We start from the raw sequence: 19,652 nt of genomic DNA on the forward strand, positions 1-19,652 counted from the left end.
CTAAACCAGTTATGAATCGGTCAAATATTTATCCCTTATTGAATCGATGATTCAAAAGTTATCGAGTGAGTGAGAAAATAATGATTTTACTGTCTAAGGGTAAAAAAAAAAAAAAGAAGATAAAATTGACTAATGAGAATTTTCAAACTTACACGACACTATATATATAGTAAAACCGAGTAAATAGTGGCGGTGAGAGGAGGCTACGGCGACCGTGGTGGAGGACGAGAACCCGTCTCGGACTCCACTCTTCATCTTCGCTCTTTCTGGCGAAGGCACCACCGTCTCTTCTTCGTCTTCGCTATCCTTAACGAGGGCAGACATGATGGATTCGTCACGCCTGCTAAAGAAGCCTAAACTGGAAGACGAACCGATCGAACTCATCGAGGGCGACAATGAAGGAAAGCCATCTAATTATAATAAGAGCCGCGACGACAACGTGTCTTTGCAGGAGCAGGAGGAAGCCCTCGTCGCCCTGATCGAACATCGCACCAAGGAGTGCCAACTTCTCAAGCAGAAGCTTGCCCATTACAAATCCCAGGTTTTTGATACTGTTAATGCCCTTTGTGTAAATCGATTTCAAGCATCTCTTTGTTTGTTGGTTAGCTTGAGCCGCTTTTCATCTTAAAAGGACGATCGGTTGGTATTTCTCTGTACAGCTCGAAGAGGCGGAGAAAAGATTGAGCGAGTCCCAGGCCAAGCTGGATCGCATTCGTCTCCGCTCCAAAGTTGCTCCTGTTGCCACGGATGTTGTTAAAACCGAGGCCAGGCCGTCGAACCCTATCCGGAACAATAATGACCACGCTCAGACGCGCCCTACGCCGTCGCAGCAATTGTCGCGGCCTCAGCTTCTTATTCCCCCTCATAACACCAGGCTTCCTTCCCTGGCTGCAGATGCCAGAGCCGGACGGAATGCGAAGCCAGAACTAAAAGCATCTGCTGCCGCTGGCGGCCCAATGGATTCTTCCCCTTCTACTCAGCCAGCGGGTACAGGGACGTCTAAGCCCTTCATTGAAAAGGGTGGGCCTGTTGGATCTAAAGAAAAGAGGATCAAGAGGAAGCTTGGTAATAAAAAAATGTTCTCTAGATGTCAAATTTGATTGCTTTCCTATTGATGTCTCTCAACAAAGTTCTTTATGTTAATCTTGGCAGAGCAGAAGGAACACCAGGATCTGATTCACAATATACGTTCATCTTCTTCACCTTGCATAATTAGATTTCAATCAGGAACCTTAATTTCCAGTCAGCATAAAAGGAAATTGAGAAGTCTTGAGCTGTGCCCAGTCAATGATCATCTCTTCGTCACCAGGTAACTGAGAATTTCACAAGAGCAGGTTGATTGTCTATTATATTTAGCAACTGCAATATCCTTTAGATAATACAAATCAACAGTTTATTTGAGTGCCTGACCTCTAAGTTCATGCACGATATGCTGGTCTGATTTGAAAATATCTTTTGTGTTCATATTCTTGGTCAGATCTGATTGCTTTGTTTTGTCTTTGGCTGTTAGAACCTTTAACATGGTGCATACTGTTTCATGATTACTATCTTTTATTTGGCAAGTGGTTTCTTGTTTGATTGTTAGAGTGGCAAACAATGGTAATTTGGAAGGGCCATTTTTTCATGGGACACCTTGAAAATGTTGAGCCATTGGGCCTGATGGTGATGGTGGCTTTAGTATATTGTACAGTAACTTCTTTAAGTATTGAAAATCTTTCAAGGACTCCAATCAATGGGCCAATATGTAACAATCGGTGTTTATTGGTCCGACCAAGTACTGGAATCAAAAAGTATTTCTCAATTGTATTCAACAACTTGCTCAATTCAGAGACATGGCAATGACGTAAACAACATTGCCTCAATTGATGATGGCGACGACGTCGGGGAGTCAATGACCCCGTCTACACAATTTGAGGGTGGTGCATGGACCGAGAAACAATATTTTACACATGCCACCCAAGATTTAGATCATGGAACTCAATGAGGATGGTCTCGAATATACCACAATCTAACAATTCAAATCATTTATTTGTAGATAATTCAATATTAATGAAAGGACGATTTGGAAAGTATCACAAAACTACTCTTCAAAGCTCAAAAAAGATATGTGTCACTATTCTTTTCTAATTTAGATTATTTTCGCTAAAATTATACTAAATTTATTATTTATTTCCAATTTAAAAATCCTAATCTAACATTTTTCTTCTTCTATTTTTAGGTATTTTTGGAGCTATTTTCGATTTTTTTGGGCGTATCGTTGGTATGCACTAGCGTTCTGTCGATATGCCTTGATACGCATTGTATCGACCATTGGTCGGTACACCGGTATGGACCAAAATTGCAAACCTTGGTTAAAGGCACTAGGCATTGAAAGATGCGCTAGGCGCTTGCTTGAGAAAAGTAGGGTGCTTACTAATATAAAATTATAAAAAATATAATTAAAGATAAAATCATTAAAATAAAATTAATATAGTGACAATCGTTAAGGATAAAGGCAAACATTAAAATAAAATAAAATGTGAGGCATTACCTATGTTACCATGTTTCAAGATCCTAAAGCTGCAGTAAAAATCTTGTAATCAACACAATTGATAAATTGTTCCTAATAAGAGATAATATTATTGTTATTAATAAGAGTTAACTATTATTAATTGACTCAACTATTGTTAACAAGAATTATTGGTGAGATAAAAAATCAAGAGCAAGCTATATCAGAATGCAGAGGTGACGAAGAGGAGATGTGCAATGGTGGACAAGAGCAATGGAGTTCGGCTGGCTCCAAAGGCAACAAAATCCTATGGTGTGGGGCTGCCGTGTGATTGTATGCAAGAGGGCATCATTGTTGGTGGCATTAGGGCTCCCGAGGGTGCTGCAGTAGGGGGAGGGGGTGGTAGAGGAGGGAGAGAGTGTGATGTTAAGTTATTGGCTTGGTTGAACTGAACTAATTACCAATTAGTTCAGGTTCAACTACTCTCCTTTTGGGCTACGCGAGTTCTTGGGTCACCCAACGCCTAGGCCTAGGCATCCTCCTATGGCAGCACCCATTCAAATCACCTCTTCTGAAACAATTTGAGGTGCTTGGACCTCACCTCTCTTTTCCCAAGAACCTAGGCGGACACTGGTGCACCTCATGACAATACTATAGTAGGTCTAGGTTACCCCAAATAGAACTAAATGAAGATCTAAACCCTTGGTTTAAACATCCCCAATTTAGTAGGTCACTTCATCATGGCCAACCGCCAATCCAACTCGATTGACTTTGAGATGTCATTGTTAAAATCACTAATTGCCATTATGTCCAGCTAGAAATTCTAGTTCAAGTCGTGTTGTTTATTTTCTTATGCTGTTAGATGTTACCAAATACATGTGGTTACTTTACTAAAACTTGAGTATAGATATTGGTGTTTGTGTTCTAGGGGCCTAAATTTTTTATTTCAAAATAATTTTGAAAAACCATACAATTCACAGAAATTGTAATGAAAGAGAGATAAGAAATCAGATTCTCATAAAATGCTGATATTAAATTTTATTATCAAAATTTACGTATTTGGTCATCTTTCAGAGCAAACTGTTGAAATTTCAATGATAAACCTCATCGAATTGTTGAACTTGATGTTGTAAATGGCAACGTTTGCCGTACCATAATGTACTGCCTAGTACGGGTAGTATGTATTAGTTCGATAAGGGATTGGTACGAGTGGTACATACCAGTTTGTTAGTATGCCCCACCGTACTATGTCGGTATAGTTTGGTACGTAACATACCAACAATTGATCAATACACCAGTATGGACCGGTAAGACGAACCATGGTAAATGATACATTTCTTAAGAAAGCTGCTAAAGTTTTAGAACCTTTTACTTTATTAATAGATAAAATATGACCTCATTTGTTGTATTAAGATGAAGGTACCCCCTTGTTAGGGGTTGTTAGTTTTGTGTCAGCATATGTTGATACCTTTTTAGAATAGCAGAGTTCTATATTGATGCAGAAGTGCCTGCATTGTAGGTAAAAAAGCAATATTTTAATTCTGCAGAAGATTCAATACAGTGTTTTCTCCTTCAATGCATATTGAGCTATACCAAACTACAAGATAATGTTTGCCCCTCATTCCTCGGGTGATAGAGTCGTCATCATAATTATCTTTGTCAATGAACAATCAACTTTGAGACATACTTATTAACCCTCAAGGGTCCCTGTTGTTTTGGGTCACTAGAGCCCACTATTTGGCACTGTCCTTTAGTTTGTGGATGACACTCTATTGGACCTAAAGTGATTCTTTACTACCACAAACTTTGCTCTTGGCTTGCTCTTAATTTTAGTAAGAAAATCCATTTATATGGACCTACATGCTAAAAGAAGTAATGGTTTAGCCTCCATCTTCAAGTACCAGGCCACTGGTTTCCTCTTTAGTATTTTGACCTTCCAATACACCCTGATAAACTTACAATAAAATACTAGATGCCTCTTGACCAGAAGTTTCAAACCATTGGAAGGTTGGTATCTCAAACTACTATCTTTTTCTGGAAAGATTGGTTCTTGTCAATTCTCAGCTGACCAATCTACTGGTTGACTTTTCTTTATTTTCAATATTTGATATTTTATAAATGAAATGAATAGGATTAGAAGAGCATTTCTTTTGGAAAGTCCAGAAGACTATTAAGAATGGCTGGGCCATAGTAAACTGGATGTTTCTCTATTATCTCTCTCCTGTCCTCCCTTTATGCATTTTGCAGTTTTCTTTTCTCTTTTCTTTTTAATTATCTTTCAATGAATAAGTTTGCAGCATTGCTGCTTTTGTCCTTATAAAATGAATAAAAAATTGTTACATCAACTTCTCATCTAACATGAAGAACTTGTCCAAAACTGAAGCAAAGAAATGGAATGATGAAAAGGACAGGGCATTTAATGAATGACAAAACAATAACCATTTTGAGTGACTTTATATTGAATGAAAATGATCCCTATTATTAATGTAAGATATGAGATTATTAAATAAATAAGAGGGCTGAAGACCTTGCAAAAGCTTGCTGTTACTCGCTGAAGCTTCCATTTTATGCAGAATATCTTGGCGAATCTTATGTGGCATTACACAAGGTGAGATTACTTCTGAACTTCTGTAAGATCAAGAATGGTGGTCTAATCTTTTATATGTCAAAAAGTGTTCATAGCATTGTCTACTAAGACAAGCAATCTATTCAAGACTTCTGCTCTTGCAAACCCTGATTTACCCATATTGTCTTTGAACAAAGCCGCCAACCATCCAACTAATTTTAAATGTTAGAAACCACTGTGTAAGTAATAACAGTGGATGAAGTTACCAACTTTTGCTCACTGATGAGCACCAATCTAGTTTCCTAGTTGTACTTCCAGTCTAGGACACATCCACTTTTACCACTGGTTTAATTCTCCTTCTGGATGTAAAAGCACTCCTAGAGGATTATGATAGGACTCAGCTTGATTTTGTTCTTGAAGGACAGATCAAGCACATAATTAGCCTGTTAATACTAGTTGTACTGTATGATTAGAAAAAAACTGCAAGATATTTATTATTCATTGTAGTAACAAATTTTGAACATTAGGGGAAGGCCCCCCAATAGGACAAAAGAGGAAATGTATCAAGAAGCATGAGACTGATAATGAGATTGTCATGAACAAAGAAAAATATTTTCACTTCTAGTAAACATTTTGCAACAGTAGTGCCTCATTTTTTGTCTTACCAATATGTTACATAGCAAGTGGTGATGGATGCTCTTATGTGTATTAATTACTGAATCTTGCATTTTGAACTCCTAAAATTTATTTTCTATATTGTATAGTTGCCCTATTGCTCAACTTGGATAACCATTTTTCCATTGTTTCATTTCCATTTCCATAACAAGTCACATTTATTTACATCTTAATGATTATTTAGGATTTCTGATCTTCTTAGTTCAGGATTTTAGTCTTGTTGGCTTACTTAAATTGTACTTTGCAGCGCTTTGGATGGAGTTGTCAACTTATGGCAAGTGCAGGCCAAAGGGTAGAACTCCTAGTCTTTTCCTTCATCTATATTTGTTTTCTAGTTTTTGCAGCAGAATAGATTTGCATTGAGGGTGAATTTTCTTTTGCCATTATTTATTTTTCTTTTATGAAGTTCTAGGTATGGAAATAACTATTTCATAAGCTATCTTTGTCAAACAATTATTTGTAGGAAACATCAAGTACAATTGCACTTGCGAGAGAATCATGAAGGCACAGTGAACTATTCCTGATTATTGAGAAAAAAATTATTTTTAATGGAAGATAAAAATGACTCGTTTAGTCAAAAGAGCCCTATATGTGTTTATATAACGATAGCAGTCATAGTATTTAGTATAAATATTGTTGAGAGGAAATCTGGTAATTATGTAGAAATCATATGGCTTGTAGACACAAATTTTCTGCAACCCAACAATTTTATTACCAGTAAGTTGCTAGCCACTAAATAAAACAAAATGAAGAACTCTTTTCCATTAACCTTCTCCTTTGCTATATGTTAGAAACTTATACGCAGGGCAGCAGGGGGAAAAGTATGTAAGCAGATAAAGATATAATAAGGCCATTAAATGATGATACTTGCTTATGCACAATAAGTTCCACCAGCTTTACAAGACATGTTAGGTAACACAGAAATGTATTTACAAGTTTGTCCTAGAGGTTGTCAAGTTAAACTTTTATGAAATTGATGATTTATACCATTTATTGATTCACCTATTGAGATATTAAATTTTGTATCATATGTCACAAGAAATTTAACAAAATAACTCTGAAAATCATACCAGCAAAGGTAGCACAAAAGCCAGGTCCGTGTCAAACAGCTCAGATACACACTTCCAGATCCAAACAGGACTCGCATCTGGTTTTCTGGATATCATGGCTTATTCAGACCAAAAACATATTTTTATTTTGGAACAAAAGATGCCTGACTTTATTTTTTTCATCAAAAATAACATATCAAGATAATCTACATAACAGGTCCCAATTTTTTACTTGAATGTTTCACCAAATAAATGGCAAACCAGTCTTTATTTTGATAAAAGAATGCGGTATGACCTTCAATCTAGACAATTGTTATCATCTTTCTGGTACTCTGGATCAAATGGATAAATTTTGCAATATTATCAGAATGTAGTTTTAGGCACTTATTCTTTCATGTTGTGCTGTTGTGTAGCCATGTGAAGGCATCATAGTTTGCAACTTTGCTTTGTTCCAGGACATACTGTGTGGTATGATATATCTAAAATGGGATCCATCATACAGACATTTATACCAGTGTAGCAATACTCTACAATGTGATAATACTTAATACTGTTTGGTTTGCAAACTATATGCTCAGACACCAAACCATTATTATGATTTACTACTTTTTAAAGATTATTTGATGAGCTAAATGAACATGAAATTTGCTTAATGTTTAAAGAATTCTTCGGTGGTGTCTTGTTATGCATGACACTATCAATATGATACTGATAGATCAGTTTCTGCTATGAGTATCCTGTCATGTAAACCTTACCAATGTTTGACTAAAAGTTGAGATATCACAATCTCCCATTCAAGGTGTTTGATGTCATGTTAAGGGTAGGCCTAGAAGACACATTTAAAAGTATAATTTTTTATTATCTCAAGATAAGACCATCTCAGTGTGCACAAAGTATGCCATCTTGACACAGCTTAGTTAACACAGAGTGGCTGACAGAACTGGATTAATATCATTGTAACAACCTGAGTAGTCTACTAGCTGATAGTAATAGTATGTAGTGGATCATGGCCAACAATCCCTACAATGTATAAACCAAATCACTAATAGTGAGCGCTTATTCCCCAATAGACCCTGAATTGGCATGAACCTTGTGTACTGTGTTTACTCTTATTAGTACTAAGCCACTAAATCTACACATATCAGTCCTATATCTTGTTTTGAACAAAATGAAACTAGTGGATTGTTACACAACCAATCCATATAAATTATATGAAACCAAAATTTTCTGTTCTTTCACTTTTTAACTTAAAAATATATCTGAAAAAATAGAAATGAGTTATTGCTCATTGGTATATTGGATTATATATGCTTCTGAGAGAGTAGATAGGACTCCATACTAGGAACCTATTTGTTTCTACAATTCTTTGCCGTTTATAAATGTTCCCTTGTTTCAGCTTGAAATCGTCCAACAGAAATTAATTTACTTTGAAACTGCATTTTTTTTTTCAATGTCATTGTATGTCAAGTAGAAATTGTCAAAATAAAAAACCAAAGCTTTAAAGATTTGGTCAAAAGCAAAAATTAAGCCAATACTTTGAATTTCAAATTTTGCAGTTTCTTGAATGTCATTGAATCAAACGAAAATCAAACTTTCTAACTTTACAATTTCAGTTGTCATTCATTGTGCTGTACTTGTATGAGTGCAGATCCAATGCATCATTACTAAGCAGCATGGATTGTTTATCTCCAAAGCAACGGAGATGGCCAGAAGATATAGCATGGCATCCAGATGGAGATAGAATCTTTGCTGCTTATACTGCTGATGGTGGTGACTCACAGATCTCGGTTCTGAACTTGAATGCATCACGAGAAGTAAGATGATTTTTAAAAACTAATGTCTATGATAGATTTGAAATTTGAGTAACTTTTCTTTTCTCTTTAATTTTCTTTTGACTTCTAGGGCATGAATGTGATGGTATATGCTTTTTAATACATGATTTCAAGAACAGACTCATTTGGAGTCCTGTGAATGATTAGTATACTGACTTGCTACATGTACACAAACTACCATGAATGTTTAAATACGTGACAGTCAAATGGGCTTGTGGATGTTCACTGGTCATTGATGTTTTAGAAAGTGGCCATAGTAGTACAAAGGGCTAGTCACTATAGTGCGTGTAATAGATCAGCGGCAACGATAATGGTCAAGAAGTGGCTATACTGAGGGCATTTAGTGGCCACTTATAAAATTAAAAAATGGGTGTCTTAATACACATAACTTCCACTTATGTAGGGTCTCTAAAGGGCCAATTACTTTAATCTTATCCCTTCAGGCTGCAATACCGATTTTATGACTTGAACCCTGGTCAATATATGCAGTTATACCATTGCACAAAGTCCATAAATTAAAGAAACTAGTCTTTAATTTTTTTACTATAACTTTTTGTGATTAAGATAAAAGTTCAAATGTTGTTTTGGATCCAACTCTTCCATTTTGTGGTCAAGATAAAAATCAGAAGGATCAAAATTGTTTGTCAAGTTGCATTCTTCTTATCCCACATATCTCTTCCTCATTCTCTCTTCTACATTCTTAATGCTTTCTGTGTCTCATGCTCTATTCCACTCAGCACCTTGGAACACTGCCTTCCACCAAACATTCACTATTAGATTTCTTGTTTTAAGTCCATACATTGGATGGCTCTGGTATTATATTTCTAATATTTTATGGTCACATGATAGATTGATCACAAGTGATAATTTAACATTTTAATATTTTATAATTTGTGAACAATCATGTTGCTCTTTGATATTTTAATATTGTACAACATCCACTTTGCATGGAACTTACCTGGTAACTTTATGTGAACATTTAATATTAGAATTCTTTGTCATAGTAACTTCTTTTTTTATGGAATAAATCATAATTTTTATTAGTGATCCAACTTTGGGCGTATAGCACCTTCAAGGGTAGGCTTGATAGCGACTTTCTACTATTCACCTTGAAATCACTTTGCTGTTTGGTGCTGTTTGTTACCTTGATATGTACACGTCTTGATGGCATGCTCTTCCACATCATATTACCAGATTTGGTATGCTGGTAGCATCCATGTCTGTGACAATACATTTGGTTACATTGATTTGTACTGCACTTATCTTTAATTTAGACAATATAGAATTACTCTTTTTCATATCTTCGGTGCTTTACTATTTCTTTCTCTTGCCCATGTATTATCATTTTATGCACTATGTTTGTGTAGATACCTAGTTGGCATGTTATCTTTTATTTCTATGTGCAGTAAAAATGACAAATTTTAATCAGCAAATTGAAGCAACCTTATTTTCTCTTCACTTGCTAATCAAAAGGAAAGCAAACGTGAAAGCAGTGTCCTAACAAAAAATTATAATTTTTGATCTGGTTGTGGGGCACATATTTGATTCTTAATGGATGAACCTAATGCAGAGTTTCGAAATTGAATGAATCAGCAACCTTACCCCTACATAAGAGAGGTTTCCATGACTCAAATCTTGATCACCCTGATCTCAAGGTGCAACCTTGCCATCATAACAGAGCTCGCCCTCGTGTATTTGATTCTTAATAAGATGTTTCATTTAATTTTGCATTATCCTGTTTGAGAGAGAAAATTTGAGAATCTGATTGTGTTTGTTATGATAAAAGTAAAGAAATCATCAATTGAAGCTGGTTTGTGCATGAAAGCTTGAGGATCCATCAAGACTATCCCTAACCTTTCAAGATCGACAGAAGTTTTAAATTTGGATTGAATCCAAGTACTATCAAGTCAAGTGAAAAATTACCATAAAAGAAGAGGGTCTTTTGTACCCATGGTCGACATGTCAATGGAATACCAATACATGCTGAATGAGCAATTAGAAAATGACATGTGTCATGTTTTTTAATTCATGTGTACTGAATAAGATGCTGCTGATGACATCATGATCCATAATAAAAAAGATCACAATCTGCAAGAGAAAAGACCATTAAGCTGCTAGAGTTGTACTGGTCGGTCTTCTTCGATAGTCAAGTTAATGTTTGATTGAGATATAGAAAATAAACAATAAATGTGAGTGTGTGTGGGAGAGAGTACAACAACAACAAAGCCATAAAGTCCTAAGGGATTGGTTGTATAGATCTTTTACTATCATTGATGAATGTAGAAAACCATATATTTAACTAAGGGTATTTAAATTTTTATGTATAGTTTTTATTAATGTCCTGTTAGGTCTTTCTCTTCCTCTCATACCACTAACAAGAGTCATTTCATTGACTACCGCATCTCTAGGTATCTCAAGCATTTGTTCATATCATCTTAAACGTATTTTTCTCATTTTATCCTCTATTAAAGCGATAGATAATTGTTCATGAATAAAAATATTTTTTTTCTATATTTCCTAGTAACTCTACACATCCATCTCAACATTTTCAAATCAACAACACAGACTTATTTTTTATATAAGTCGTTTAAGTGCCCAACATTAAGATCCATGAAGTATTAATAGTTAAACAACTGTCCTATAAATTTTTTTCTTAATTTTAAAGATACTCGATGATACCATAAGGTTCTTGATGCCCCTTATCATTCTAACTATCGCGTTTTTACTTTATGACTAATATCTTTATTAATCTCCACCTTTTTAAATTATTGATCCAAGATGCCTAAGGTTACTTAATAGAACTTTTCCCATCTAACTTACGTATTACTAAATTGCATCTTATATATTACTTAATGAACCTCTTGCCCATCTAACTTAAGTATTATCAAAATTGCATCTCATATACTTGTTCTATTTAATCTAAAACTTTAGTTTTTAAGGATTGCCTCCATAACTCAATTTTAAATTAATTTTATTTAGATTCTTATCAACGAAGATAATATTATCAGCAAATAACATACATTAGGGATCTCTCCTGTAAATAATTAGTAAATTCATCTATTATCAATGTGAAAAGGTAGGTAGTAAGTCATTTGTGGAATTATCATTAAAGAATTTATAAAAATAACTTCTCCATCTTTTCTTGATTTCGTTATCATTAACGTGTAATTTTTGATTTTTTATCTTTAATGTTTCTAATATTACCTAAATCCCAACACTTTCTTTCCCTAGCTTTAACAGTTTGATATATATTTTTTTCTTCATATTTAGTACGTAATTTGTTATAAAAATATCATAAACTTTATATCTTGCCATACTAACACAGCTCCCTCTTGAGAGAGAGAGTCGATGATGAAAAAAAAGCTCCCCTAGCTTTCTTCTTGTGCCCTTCATTTAGCTGCGATCATAATCAATGGATATAACCAACATTTGGGTGGCTAATGGTCTGCCATGCATCATGGAGCCACATGGTTTTTTGGCATGTAGTATATACCCTAACACTTTCGGGGGTGTGATAGAGGTCAAGCAACCTTTTGGGAGTAGACTAAAACCACATAGTTTCAGCACAGAAGATCAATCGAAGGTGTCTTCTACAAGTGCTATTTGTTGTGAAGTCTAAACACATTTTTTGGTTGGTCACGTAGATGGATTCTAGCAATTAATTTGGGCTATATTCTCTGGATCACCTGTCCTGAAAAGGGTCTCACCAATGATGTCATGACTTGCAAGAATTAGACCAATAGGTTCCAGTGGGGTCTTCCTCCATCAGTTAGGTTCGTGCATGATTGATATGTAATCAACAGGTAATAAATGAGTCTGAGCCAAAAAAGAGTTTTCCTCTTAGCTTACTTTCTATGCCCTTTAAACAGTTGTGATCATTGACAACTGATTTAGCCAACCGGGTTGCTAATTATTAAGTGGTTTTTTGTTGCATGGATGCCACGTGAATTATTCAGGTTTTTCTCTCAGTAGAGGCCATCTGTTGCCGTGAGATTTCACCCCCTAACAGCAGAGATGGTACAATGGCAGAAATACGTGAAGCTGCTATCCTTCAAAGAGGAAAAAAGCAGATAAACAAAGGGTTGATAACTACCATAGGTTGCAATTGTAAGAGGAAATGGGAAAGGAAAGATGAACAAACCTGTTACTATGACCATGAAGTTGAGGAGACATCGTTGATATCGTGTCCAATGATCAAATGTCATTGGTTCATTGCATTCACTATTTGCCACCACTATCATCACGTTTGTCCTCTGCCACCACATCGAATCAGAGGAAATGATGGAGGGGGAAGGGGAAGGATAAAGGGATTCCATGATAGAGTATGGCAATGCCATTGGATTTGGGATTAATCCTGAATCCCATTTGTGCTTGCTTCGAAGATCCCTTTCTTTGCATGCCTTTGCATTGCCTAATGCTTCATTTGCATGATAATTAAAGAGGTGCTGGGAATGGGGACTTGAGCTCTCATCAAAGTGGTAAATGGAAGGTTTTAGGCCTTTTTATATGATATATGAAAGAGTCATCTCTTACATAGTAACTTGGTATAATATGTTGGTAAAAAAAATTTGTATTATATGATTATTACTTACTTTCACAACACATATATCATATTTATTTCATGACATACATATATCATATTCACTAATAACTTTCAGCATGATTTTTATATAGTTCCTCATCATTTATGTTTAGTTCCCATTTCTTACAAGTTAGATATTCTATGGAATATGAAGGTAAAAATGATCATTAGCATACATGATTTTTAATTTTTGATTATTTACTTATTAAATAACATATTTTTTATTTTTATGACCCTAATTTGTTTGTTTATTTTCCTTTGAGTTTAATCCAGAATTGATTTTCTTTTATTCACAGTTAACTATCAAGTTTTATCCCTTTATTTGTGCTAAGCTTAAAGTAATCCAAGACTTATGAATTTGAGTTGTTGCCATATGTTTCTGCCATGTTGATATGGCTGATTACCCTGAAGCCGCGGACGACTTGTTTCTTGTATTGCCTTATTTATAGTCTCATTTAACATTATCTTGTTAAAATTAGTTTTATGAGGAATATCAGTAAATGATGGAAAAGAAATTTGTGCATAAAAACTTCAAGAAATAAATTGTTTCCAACTCAAACATACCCATTGATGCAAATTTTAGAATTGTCTATGTGAAATATCTTTGGACAATTTCAGAATAGTCTGATTAATCTCTAGGACAGTAGTACTGAGTCTGGCAGGTAAAATTTAACCCCTTTGGAATTTTCAGGACATAATTCCATACCATTCAATTTTCACCATTTTGTGGAGAATGATTCTACATTTTGTTCTTTCATACTCCTTAGCAGATAACTAGCAGAATTGGTTTAGGGTTTAGACTACGAGCATTGGTTGATAACTTGCTGTTGTATAATAACTATTCAGAGTTTTACATGCTAGTTGGTTTCATATTTCAATCTAATGATATATTATTCTTGACAAAATCTCCCACAGTATGATGTATGTGACTTGTTTAATTTTATGGATGAGAATATACTGCTCATGACAGTGCATGCTAATCGGTAGATATCACTGGTATAACTTGCCTCTTCCCCACATGAAAAAAAAGGGAAAAAAGATCCTCTGCCAACAACTACCTGACATCATTGATGCTCTAGCCAGCTTGCTGATTGTGCGTCACAGTGGTGATTTCACATTTAGTGATAGATTATTCTTGACAAGGTCTCCCACATTATGATGTATGTAACATGTGTTTAATTCTATGGATGAGAATATACTACTCATGCTAGTGCATGCTAATTGGTGGATATCACGGGAGAACTTGCCCTTCCCCGCATGAAAAAAATAAAGCAAAAAAAAGATCCTCTGCCAAAAACTACCTGACATCATTGATGCTCCAGCAAGCTTGCTTTATTGTTGGTCATAGTGGTAATTTCTTTGTTGCTGAACTGTCCCAATACTAGCTATCATACCGGCTACTGGATGCCCATTGGAGATAAGTTGTTTCATTCCCTTTCCCTCACAAAATTATAAAATTGAAGATAGTAAATTTTCTTTTGTATTTTTCTTGAAAGATGGTAGATATATCATGTCCAACCACACTAAGTGCATGGCATTGCTGGCTTTGCTAGTGGCATGTCAACCTGTGCCATGTGTTGTTATGACTAATGCACCTAAATGGAATTGTGATCCTTGAATTGTAGTGTATTTAGTTGGTGATATAGGCTCCACATTGTTTATTAGTGTCTTCAAAATCTTGATCTCTGTAATCTCTCACTGGAATTGCTAGACACGTAAGTTAGATACTAATGCAAGATCACATTGATTGTGTCTGGACAGAAAAAGGTTACTTTCTTGGAAGGAAAGCCTCATCAAAAAGGCATTATAAATAGCATAATGTTCATGCCGTGGATTGATTTATGTTTCGTAACTGGTGGGAGTGACCATGCTGTGATACTTTGGCAAGAAATAGATGATTCATGCAAACCCAAGACAATACATGGGAATCTGCATTCTTCTGCTGTCATGGGAGTTGCTGGATTGCAACAAAAGAAGACTGTACTATCTGTTGGTGCAGACAAAAGGATAATTGCGTTTGATATGTTATCAGGAAGATCTGAGTTCAAAAATCAAATAGAAAGCAAATGCATGAGTGTGCTGCCAAACCCATGTGACTTCAATTTGTTCATGGTGCAAGCAGGGTAAGTGAATAAGCTTGTGCAATGATTCCATTGAAGTCTTATTATTTATAGTCCGTTAGAATATTTTAATATTAGAATATATTGTTTCTGCAAAATAAAATGTAAAACTGTGTCTTCTATATTATCTATTCTAGTTTCATCTGGGATTGGGTCCTAGAGTTTCTTAGTATATTCAGTTTGACTTTTGGACAATAATACTTATAAAATTGAATCAACAAAATTATAAAATTTAATATTTTAACAACTGTTAATGTTTCTATATTTATAAATTATGATACTCATGCTTGTGTTATCTTTACTGGATTAATTTTTAAACCAAGGCTTACTATAACCTTGCCATGCAAGCTCTTCTTTGCCAGTCTTGTGAAATCTCCCAACAAGTTGTGCTCAGCCTTAAATGTCTACTAGCAATGATTTCATGCATTGAGCATCATAAATAAATTGATAGTTAAATTCTCTGAATAATTTACTAAAGAAATATGACTATTTCTAGGGATGGGCCAAATAGTTTTGCACCCTTGATATCTGGAAAGAAATTTTCCTTCTTTTCTGTATGGTGCCTAACAAGTTTTTTCTGTTTACTTATTTTTCTGATTCTGTATCTTTATTTTTTATTCGAATAAGCATGAATAATTTGGAAAACAAGCCTTAAGATAGGACAACCAAGTAAATATACATGCAAAACATTTAAACTGATCTAAGTAGTTGTGATGCAAATAACAAGCAAGGATGTAATGATCCAAGAATTAGATAGAATAGTCATCATTCTAGATTGCTCAAATAGCTGATCAGAAGGTTTACAAGCTTACAGAAGAAAGGAAAGCACAACAGTGACATGAATAAGCAAATAACTTATATCATGATGTAAACCAAATGTTTTAGTAAATATTGAGTGCTAAATTGGTAGCTAAGGTGCTATTGACCATCTACCTGCCATGTTGTTAGGGACCCTTTAGCTGATGCAGTTGTAATGATATTTACGCAGAAATGGTCCCTAACAAATCGAGAAAATATGTACAAACCAATCTTATATTCTCTTCGACGGTAAGGATCAAGGGTTTTTCTAAGAAAGCTCTCGCTTTCTTTTTCATTCTATGGGAAGTTGGGGCTAAGCAACAGTAAGATTTGGGAGTTCATCGTAGGGTACGTACATATGGGAGTATTATGGTGTTGAACGCGAGAAATTGCTTTGGTTTAACCAGGCTAGATTGCAGGATAAGGTTTTGGCAAAATGAAATTAAACAGCCATAAATAACCCAAACAATAGGATACCAAAAAGATAAAAGTGCTGTTTAAAAATAAAAACTAGATGGACCTTGGTGATGCCTCATTATGGGGAAAATATAAGCACTGGTCAGATTAGCAAACCCCAGCCAATCCTTCATTGGATGCTAGTTGATTTGATCCCTACAGATCATCTTATTTCGATTCCCATTCCCAATTTCCGGAGTCGACATGGAACATTGTAATTTGGTGGACCTTGTGGAATTGTGATCAACCAAATTTTTGGATCTTGCTGTGTACACTTATAATTATTGTGGTGGAGATAAGAGATGAAATTCTAGTGTATATGGAGCTATAAAATGTGTATGCGACTCATTGCATTCAACTAGATAATCAAGCTAGTTTCTGTAGACCCAGAAGATATGATCAGAAAATTTGTCACGTGTAGTTGTTGGCTTTAGTTCTTTTGACTGGCCTTTAGTATGTCGATTGAGCATGCTGTTAGAGAAAACCCTCTCTGAAGAAAGGCAACTACCAAATAGAATCATCTTTGAAGATGCCCCCAGATGTGGATTTTGGCTTCATGCTGTATAATTTCTTGTTAATCAATTACTATGTATTCTATCAGGAATGCAGATTCTTTCCTTTTCCTGACCAGTTGATGCTCTATTTGCATTTCTCAGGGAACCTGGGAGACAGCTTCGGTTGTTTGATGTACGGCTAAGGCAGACAGAAATTCATGCTTTCGGGTGGAAACAGGAAACAAGTGAATCCCAATCTGCTCTGATTAATCAGGCATGGTCTCCTGATGGTCTATATATAACATCTGGTTCGGCAGACCCCATGATTCATATCTTCGATATTAGATACGATGGACGAAAGCCTTCACAATCAGTGCAGGCTCACCAGAAACGAGTTTTTAAAGCTGTATGGCACCAATCACTTCCACTTCTCACATCAATATCATCTGATCTCAACATTGGATTACACAGGGCATTATAGATAGTTTAGCTTCTCAGCTGTGTGGTTTCCTTCTTAACCACAGCGTCTTTTGCTTGATGACATCATGATGCATTCGAATGAAACCTTTTACTAACTAAAATCAAGGAAATTTTAGTCTTTAATTTGGGTGGTTAATTATCAGAGTGAGTGGCAAAAGCAGCAAAGTACTTGAGATGCCTTCCAAGTTGGTGTTTGTAGCTGATTAAGAAGGATCAGGAGAGTATAGCTGGGCAATAATTTGTTAATGGATGGCTACCTACAAGCAAGCTTACAAAAACTATAAATTGGCTTGGTGGTCTTTTATTGAGCTTCGCACATGATGGGGATAGAAGAACAATCTCATCTATGTGTAGGTGGTCACGTTGACAATTTTGTATATGCTCCTGCTGGAGCACAGAGGATAACTCTAATGTGCTTAGTATTGCTCTCAAGGACTGGTTTAATATTTTGTGATGAGAAGGTTCCCTCTGCTTAAGAAGCTAAAGAGCAGGGTATGAACTTCCCTTGTGAGAGTACTGCATCATAACCAGCTTGTTCTAGGGTTGTCAAACACTGATAGATGCAAGCAGCCAAATCGGGAGATCATATGATACATGATTACTGTGAAGTTGGTGTATTATCAAGAGCACAAACGCAATGTGATGCCATCGTGAGCAATTCATGATCTCAGCCATTTTGAAGAAAAGTAGTCTTCCTTGTAATATTTTATTTCAATGAGGGCTGAGTTTTGGTGTAATGAAAAGGTTGTTGTGACGTAAAAATTTATCTTATAGAAAAAGAAAAAGAGGTTTTCTCTACTAATTTGACTTTGGACGAAAAAAATTTCCTTTGAAGTTGATAAATCAGATTTTGATTATAAGACTTGTCGTCAAAGGTTCTCCATGTATAAACATAGGTCTGACTTTTTTTAGTCTTGTCACAAGTTGGATTTCGTGAAGACAGAATTAGGTAGGTAGATGACAGCAAAGATTTATGTTGGGGACGTGTTTGATGTCGGGATCGATAGGTTAGAGAGAAAAATATAAGTGAAATAGATTGAATGGTATATGAACATAAAAGTACTATCTTTGTTCATATCTTCTTTATCAAACAGGTTTTGACTTGTGTTAAATCTCTTTAGAAGTAATCTTTATACCAAAAATATGTTTAGCCAACCCAAGTCTTTTATAACAAAAGTTTTGCTCAACAATCCTTTTAGATTTACAATTTTCTTATAGATAATATAGCAAGAGAATAATTAACATGTCATCTATATATAATATAGCAAGAGAATAATAAAATTATCATATAGATATAACGATAAAAGTAATCGTATCATACCCATAATCTATAATAAAAGAATCAAACATTTTATACCATTGCTAAGTCGTCAAATATATTATTCACATCAGTGCTATCCTTTATCAATAAATAACATATATTCATGATAAGAATACCTTTGAGAAGGTCTATGCTCTTTTTTTTTGTACTTCCACAAAAAAAAAGTAAAATCATTTATGCTAGCAAATAATATATTTTAATAAAATTGATATTATCCACATCACAATCTAAACTTTGCTTTTGTATGATTTTAGTATCTTCAATCTGGGTAAAAATTCTTAGAGGAATTTGTTGTCTTAACTAAGGAGGCCTCTTTTTCATCTCATTTTTCCTCGAGAGATCTTACTTTTTTTATAGTCCATCTTGACGTTTTATCTAGTTCTACATCAGGCATTTATTCTAATTTATTTTCAGATAGTATAGTAGGATATACACATCTTTCATATACTTCAGTAGTACTCTTTGATATTTAAGTCTATTAAAATTTTCTATCATCTTTTACATCTTTTAAACCATCCAAAACTATTTCCTTTTGATCTGAAAAAATTTCTCATCATAATATTTCATCTCTAGTAATCTTTTCTATTAAATCTAAGTAATAACGAGATCCAAACAAATATCAAAAAATCATCATCCATACCTTCGATATTCTCTTTCGAACGTGATCAAACTCGTTGACATCGCGTTGATCATTTTTTTTAACTAAAATATAATCTATTGATTATCTTTTCAATCTCAATATCTCCTACTCTGATGATTGTCAAGATCAAATCTGCACTTCATTGATGTTA

General features: G+C 34.9%; 1 protein-coding gene across 1 annotated transcript; it reads left to right on the plus strand.

Moving 5' to 3' along the window:
* The first annotated feature begins 187 nt into the window (after window positions 1-187).
* LOC103994192 (uncharacterized) lies at window positions 188-18,338 on the plus strand. The gene is made up of 7 exons (XM_009414517.3): window positions 188-541; window positions 660-1,065; window positions 1,153-1,309; window positions 5,977-6,021; window positions 8,427-8,592; window positions 14,954-15,315; window positions 17,223-18,338. The coding sequence occupies exons 1-7, from the start codon at window positions 323-325 to the stop codon at window positions 17,539-17,541; spliced, it is 1,674 nt and encodes a 557-aa protein (XP_009412792.2). The 5' UTR covers window positions 188-322; the 3' UTR covers window positions 17,542-18,338.
* Window positions 18,339-19,652: the final 1,314 nt, after the last annotated feature.

This window comes from Musa acuminata, chromosome BXJ3-8 (assembly GCF_036884655.1).
Source record: "Musa acuminata AAA Group cultivar baxijiao chromosome BXJ3-8, Cavendish_Baxijiao_AAA, whole genome shotgun sequence".
NCBI classification, from domain to species: Eukaryota; Viridiplantae; Streptophyta; class Magnoliopsida; order Zingiberales; family Musaceae; genus Musa; species Musa acuminata.